The sequence below is a fragment of the Sinohyriopsis cumingii genome, chromosome 5 (genome assembly GCF_028554795.1).
Source record: "Sinohyriopsis cumingii isolate HCF-2022 chromosome 5, ASM2855479v2, whole genome shotgun sequence".
Classification (NCBI taxonomy): Eukaryota; Metazoa; Mollusca; class Bivalvia; order Unionida; family Unionidae; genus Sinohyriopsis; species Sinohyriopsis cumingii.
The window spans coordinates 76,213,848-76,221,256 of record NC_142965.1 but is presented as its reverse complement, the minus strand read 5'-3'; the positions used below and the strand labels follow the sequence as shown (position 1 = coordinate 76,221,256).

The following is a 7,409-nucleotide window of genomic DNA, read 5'->3' as shown; positions in this document are numbered from 1 at the left end:
ATGAGATTATAACTGTCAGCTTTATTGTATCTTTTTATTTCGCCGCATAAATGTCGAGTTATTTTTATCTCATTGCGTTAGACAGTAAAGAAATTTAACTTTTTGGGCTGACAAAATATCATATGTTTCAAGCGTTAATGTGATCGAGATAAAGATCGGATATATATATATATATATATATATATATATATATATATATATATATATATATATATATATATATAATAATAATAATCATCATCATCCGAGGTAAACGTATCTAACGTGAGTACATACTGGGGGATTAAATTTCACTTTGATGTTGGTGAGAAAATGTTTACACTGAACGGTGATTTTGAAGAGACACATGAAGACACACACTGGTGAAAAACTATTGAAATGTAATGTTTGTGATAAATTGTTTAGTCAGAATGGACGTTTGAACGAGCATCTCAGAATGCATGCTGAAGGAAAACCATTCACGTGTGAAGTTTGTGAGAAAGAATTTAGATTTAGCTATGATTTAAAGACGTACATGAGGATACATACTGGAGAAAAGCCATTTGAATGTAAAGTTTGTGGTAAAATGTTTCGTCTGAATCGATATCTAAAGGAGCATGTGAACATACATACTGGAGAGAAAATGTTGAAATGTGAAGTTTGTGGTAAAATGTTTAGTCGGAATGGAAATCTAAAGGAACATTTGAGGATCCACATTGTACAGAAACAGTTCAATTGTGACGTTTGTGATAAAGTATTTGTATATAGCGCTAATTTTAAGAGACACATGATGACACATACTGGAGATAAGACGGACCTATTTAAACGTAGAGTTGATAATAATCTGTTTAGTCAGAATGGACCGCTAAAGGAGCATATAAGGTCACATATTGGAAAGAAACTGTTCCGGTGTGAAGTTTGTGGTAAAATGTTTAATCAGAATGGGCATCTAAAAGAACATCTAAGCATCCATACTGGAGAGAAACCATTCAAATGTGAAGTTTGTGATAAAATGTTTACTCGGAATAGAGAGCTGAAGGAACATATCAGGGTACATACTGGAGAGAAACCATTCAAATGTGAAATTTGCGATAAAATGTTTAATAGGAATAGACCACTAAAAGAGCATTTGAGGACACATACTGGAGAGGAACTATTCAAATGTAAAGTTTGTGATAAAATGTTTAATAGGATTGGACAGTTAAGGGAGCATTTGAGGATACACACTTTAGAGGAACCAAACAAATGTGAAATTTGTGATAAAATGTTTAGTCAGAGTGTATATCTGAAGCAGCACATGAGGATACACACCGGAGAGAAATTAATCAAATGTGAAGTTTGTGATAAAGTATTTAGTTTTAAAGCTTGCTTGAGGAAGCACATGAGGATACATACTGGAGAAAAACCATTCAAATGTGACATTTGCGATAAAACGTTTAGTCAGAATGGACATTTAAAGGAGCATCTGAGGATACATACTGGAGAGAAACTGTTCAAGTGTGAAGTATGTGAGAAAACATTTAGATTTCGCTCTGCCTTGAAGAGGCACGCGAGGACACGAAATGGAGATAAGTCATTTAAATGTGAACTTTGTAATAAGATGTTTTGTCGGAATAAACATCTAAAGGAGCATCTGAGGATGCATACTGGAGATAAGCCATTCAAATGTGAAGTTTGTGATAAAATGTTTAGTCAAAATGGACACCTAAAGGAGCATGTGAGGACACATACTAGAGAGAAACCAATCAAATGTGAAGTTTGTAATAAGGTATTTAGTTTTAGTTCTAGTTTGAGGCTCCACATGAGGATACATACTGGAGAAAAAACATTCAATTGTGAGTTTTGTGATAAATTGTTTAGTCAGAATGGACATCTAAAGAGGCATCTGAGGATACATACAGGGGAGAAACTGTTCAGGTGTGAAGTATGTGGGAAAGCATTTAGATTTAGCTCTGGCTTGAAGAGGCATACAGGGACACATAATGGCAATAAGCCATTTAAATGCAAAGTTTGTAGTAAAATGTTTAGTGAGGATGGACATTTAAAGGAGCATTTTCTCCAGCATGCATCCCTGATGCACAAATGTATGTAAAAAGAAACGTTGAAGTGAAGTATAATATTCAAATTATCAATTAATACCACTTGTTAAGTGATTCCTTCTAATTCTGTTTCCACTTACATAATCACAAGAATCACATGGCTTTGTACTGGTATTTACATACAAATAAAATATGCTATGGCTGTATTCAGTCATTCTAATATAACACCTGTTTGAGGTAAAGATTATTCAGACCAGATCATATTAGCTAGACTACTAAAAGGGAATGCCTCTAACCATGTGTATTATAAATACCATACCATATAGTTAAAGGAAATGCCAGGTGGTTACTATTGTTAATTTCTCAGCCAGTGACATTTTTAACTTGCCACGGAACCGACAGCAATTTAAAGTACATCTAACATGAGCAAATATAATAAAAAAAAGTTTCCGCCTAAGTACAGGAAGAGTGGAGGGTTGGGCGTGGGGCTAGCAACTTGACCCTGTAAAACCCAACTTGCTACAAAAACGCCAACAGAAGAAAAACCAGAAACTGAAAGCCTGAAGGAGAAAGGGTCTTCTTCTGGAAGAATTATGATGCATGTGGTGAAAGCCGCGAGCCCGCGAAAGCCATAAAGCAGACCATCCTTCTATAAAACAAGAGAATTAACATCGCAACATGGAATGTGAGGACAATGTGTGAGGCAGGGAAAACAGCACAGGTAGCAGCAGAGATGAGGAACTACAACCGAACCCTACTGGGCATTAGTGAGACAAGATGGACTCAATCCGGACAAAGAAGACTGATGACAGGAGAGATGCTACTGTAGTCAGGACACGAGGGAGATAATGCGCCTCATACACTGGGGGGTGGGGCTCTTGTGTCAAAGCAAGCATATAATGCACTGATAGGATGAGAACCACATGGGTCCAGAATCCTCACGGCAACGTTTAGGACCAAGAAGGAGAAAATAAAGATGAACGTCATACAGTGCTACGCCCCAACAAATGACGGTGAAGAAAAATATGAGGACCAGTTTTACAACAGACTACAGAATATAGTAGAGAACTTCCAAGACAAAGACATCAACATCCTCGTGGGTGACTTCAATGCCGAAGTTGGGTCAGACAAGAGAGGGTATGAAGAAGCCATGGGATCCACGGCCTGGGCGAGATGAACGAAATTGGAGAGAGATTTGCAGACCTTTATGCACTGAACAACCTGGTCTTTGGGGGTACCATCTTTCCCCACAAGAGAATCCACAAGAGCACATGGATATCACCAGACCATGTGACAGAAAGTCAGATTGACCACATCTGCATAGCCAAGAAGTTCAGAAGATCCTTGCAGGATGTGAGGGTGAAAAGGGGAGCAGATGTGGCATCTGACCACCACTTAGTTGTCGCAAGGCTGAAACTTTAGCTGAAGAAGAACTGGATGGGCACCAAAGAGAAGAAAACAAAGTATAACATTAGCCTGTTGAAAGATGCAAAAACTAAAGAAGAATACAGACTGACGCTTAACAACAAGTACCAAGTGCTGCAAGAGCTCTTGAAGATGAGGAAGACAATGCAAACAACAGATGGCAGAAAGTTAAAGAGGCAATAAAATCAACATGCCAAGAAGTACTAGGCCCCATGAAGCACCAGCAGAAAGAATGGATTTCAGTTGAAACATTGTGCAAAATCCAGGAGGGTAAACAGAAAAAAAGCAGCAGTAAATATCAGTAGGACAAGAACTACAAAAGTAAAGATACAAAAAGTGTACACTGACGCCCACAGAGAAGTGGAAAGAAGCATCAAGATAGACAAGAGAAACTATGTTGAAGGAATGGCAGCAGAGGCAGAAGATGCGACAAGAAGTGGAAACATGAAGAAGCAGTATGACTTCACCAAGAAGCTGTCTGGCAAGTACAGCAAAACAGAGAGACCCATAAAGGACAAGCAGGGAAAGACCACAGCAAGTACAGAACACCAAATTAAGAGATGGGCAGAACATTTTGAAGAACTTTTGAACAGGCCAACCCCACTAAATCCCCCAGAAATCCCCCCAGCCAATGCAGATCTCCCCATAAGCTGTGACAATCCCACCAGATACGAGATCAGGAAAGCCATCACCCATGTGAAGAACGGCAAGGCAGCTGGACCTGATGGCATCCCAGCAGAAGCCCTCAGAGCAGACTTAGATGTTTCAGTGGAAATGCTATACCACATCTTTGAGAAGATCTGGCAGGAAGAAGAAATAGCGACTGACTGGAAGGAGGGACACCTCATCAAGATCCCAAAGAATGGCGACCTCAGCAACTGCACCACCTACAGAGGAATCACGCTCTTATCAGTACCAGGGAAAGTCTTCAACCGGGTCCTCTTGGAGAGGATGAAGGAGGCCGTTGACCCACAGTTACGAGATGAGCAAGCGGGCTTCCGGCAGAATAGATCGTGTACGGACCAAATAGCTACTCTTCGCATCATAGTTGAGCAATCGTTGGAGTGGAATTCTTCACTCTACATCAGCTTTGTCGATTATGAGAAGGCATTCGACAGCGTGGACCGAGAGACATTCGGGAAACTTCTTCGCGACTATGGCATCCCAACCACGCTGGTGAACATTAACAAGAACACTTACAACGGAATGTGCTGCAGAGTCATTCATGCAGGACAGCACACAGACAGCTTCATAGTGCAGACTGGCGTGAAGCAAGACTGCTTGCTGTCGCCGTTTCTCTTCCTTCTCGCCATTGACTGGATTATGAAGAGACGTCCACCAATGGGCGGAGAAATGTGATCCAGTGGACATTGTGGAGTAAACTTAGCTTTGCCGATGACCGAGCACTCTTGTCCCATAGTCAGCAGCAAATGCAGGACAAGACCACATACTGGCAGCCACATCAGCACAGGTTGGCCTCATCATCCACAAAGACAATACCAAGATCCTCAAGACCAATTATGCCAGTAACAACCCAGTCACACTGCAGGGAAGTCCTCTGTAAGAGTTGGAGTCCTTCACGTACCTGGGCAGCATTATCAACCAGCAGGGTGACACAGATGCAGATGTCAAGGCAAGGATCGGAAAGGAGAGAGCAGCTTTCATACAGCTCAAGAACATCTGGAGCTCCAAAGAAATTTCTTTAACTACCAAGATAAGACTGTTCAACTCCAACGTGAAGTCAGTCCTACTGTATGGAGCAGAGACCTGAAGAACCAGCAAGTCAACCGTAAAGAGAGTTCAGACCTTCATCAACAGCTGCCTAAGAAGAATTCTCCAGATCCGCTGGCCAGACATCATCAGCAACACCAACCTGTGTGCAGAGAACCTCCCAGCTTCCAGTAGAGGACGAGATCAAGAAGAGAAGGTGGGGTTGGATAGGACACACCCTACGTAAGCCGCCAGCCAACATTACCAGACAGGCATTGAAATGGAACCCTCAAGGCAAGCGTAGAAGGGGACGACCAAGAAACACCTGGCGACGCGACCTTGGGGCGGACATCACTAAGATGGGTCATACTTGGAATCAGCTTGAAGGGATGGCATAAGACAGAAGCCTCTGGTGATCATTTGTGGGCGGCCTCTACCCCGGCAGGGGTGACGGGCAAAACTAACTACTACAGGAAGAGTACATGCATTTTAAACGAAATCTGAATTGTTGGGAATGGAGAGGTCATTGTGCTTGTGAAGACAATTAGACAGCATGCAAAATGGTCATTCTTGGAATTTAGTCTAATGGATATTATTTGGATATACCTATTGTGAATATTTAAATCCTGAAGGAGTATGGTATGTATTTTCATAGTTTCCATTTACTGTTTCATTTATTAATATTTTCTCTCTTTGACAAAAGCTTCAGAAAAATAGGGGTAATAAGTTTAACAAAGTTCAGACAAAGATCTGAACTCTCTTTTTCTTTTGTATATCGGACCATATTTGATTTTGATCACGAGGTGCAAAACGACAAATGCGATGGAATGCGTATGCATCCTTCTCTCTGTATCTCTCGCCCCTCCCCCCCCCCCCGAAATGCATTTTAGTATGAATAATGCAATGTCCCTACTGTTGGTAATATGAAATAGCATACAGTGATACTTTTAATATTTATGAAACCAGAAGTTATTATAATTTAATTACACACAGCATAGCAAGTTTTATCCTATCTAACTCAATACATTTTTTTGGTCAGCATCATTATATGTAGCTAAAAGTACATACCTTTAAAATACTTCTTGTGAAATAAACTAGGTACTTTTAGTTACATTTAATGATCCTGACTGGAAAGGTTACAGAGTTATAGGTAGGATGAAATTCGCGATGCTGTGTGGAACGAAGTGAAAAACACAATCATAGGTGTTGATCTGGTCTTATCTTATACTTGGCATCGGCTTATAAAAGGATGAAGGATGGAGAATTTGCCAAATTTGCTGATTTAGCCTATACTCCGCATCGACTTATAAGCCGGTAAATACTACATACAAATATTTTGAAACTCTCATTGTTCTGCTACTGTTAATTGAGTTGAAGGTAACACTAGTCTGCTCTGCTACTTATGATTTGTAAATGTTTTGACACATGTCATCTTATTAACCCTTTTTTCCCTCCATATGATGTACATTTTTGTATCAACATTAAATATCTTCCAGTATTTTGAGCTTTTAGCATTTCTTCTTTTTTTGTAAGACTGCTATGTTAGCTGAGTTAAGTAGATATAATTTGTACCAAAAATTTTTTTTTTAGATAATTACAGAAACAAAGCAAGCAGCTTGAATTCTTATGTATTTTTTTAATATAAAATTTTGTGATCTTTTCCAGTCTTTTCACTGTCTTATACCTTGTTGTAGTACTAAGCATAATTAAATATTGTATTATATAAATTTATTATCAGCAGTAAATGTTTAATGTCCTTCTGTTCTTGATCCAGTTTAATATCTGTAAAAAGTCCAATTTTCTTCTGAACATGTACAGGGTGGACATTTAAAGGAACATTTGACCATACTTGTTACAGAAAAACTTGTCAAGTGTGATGTTTTGCGGCAAAATGTTTATTCGGAATGGACATCGTAAGGAGCATCTGAGGATACATACTTGAGAGAGGCTGTTCAGGTATGAAGTATGTGAGAAACCCTTATGATTTAGCTCTGATATGATGAGGCACACGACACTTGATGGGGATAAGTCATTTAAATTTGACGTTTGTGACGAAATGGTTAATTAGAATGAACATCTAAAGGATCGATTGAGGGTACATACTGGAGAGAAACTGTTCATTGATTTGAGAAAGTATTTAGATTTAGCGCCGATTTCAAGAGGCACACGTGAGGACACACGCAGAAGATAATCCATTTAAAGGTGAAGGCGATAAAATGTTGAAAAAGAGAATCTGAGCATTCATACTGGGGAGAA

General features: G+C 39.6%; 1 protein-coding gene across 1 annotated transcript; it reads left to right on the top strand.

The window, feature by feature from the left end:
• The first annotated feature begins 263 nt into the window (after positions 1–263).
• LOC149799486 (uncharacterized) lies at positions 264–2,686 on the top strand. Its single transcript, XM_089958857.1, has one exon. It carries the CDS (start codon positions 347–349, stop codon positions 2,069–2,071), a length of 1,725 nt encoding a protein of 574 aa, XP_089814983.1. The 5' UTR covers positions 264–346; the 3' UTR covers positions 2,072–2,686.
• Positions 2,687–7,409: the final 4,723 nt, after the last annotated feature.

What these genes read in the sequence shown, in the direction of transcription:
- LOC149799486 (XM_089958857.1), top strand. Translation starts at nt 347, where the DNA reads ATGAAGACACACACTGGTGAAAAACTATTGAAATGTAATGTTTGTGAT.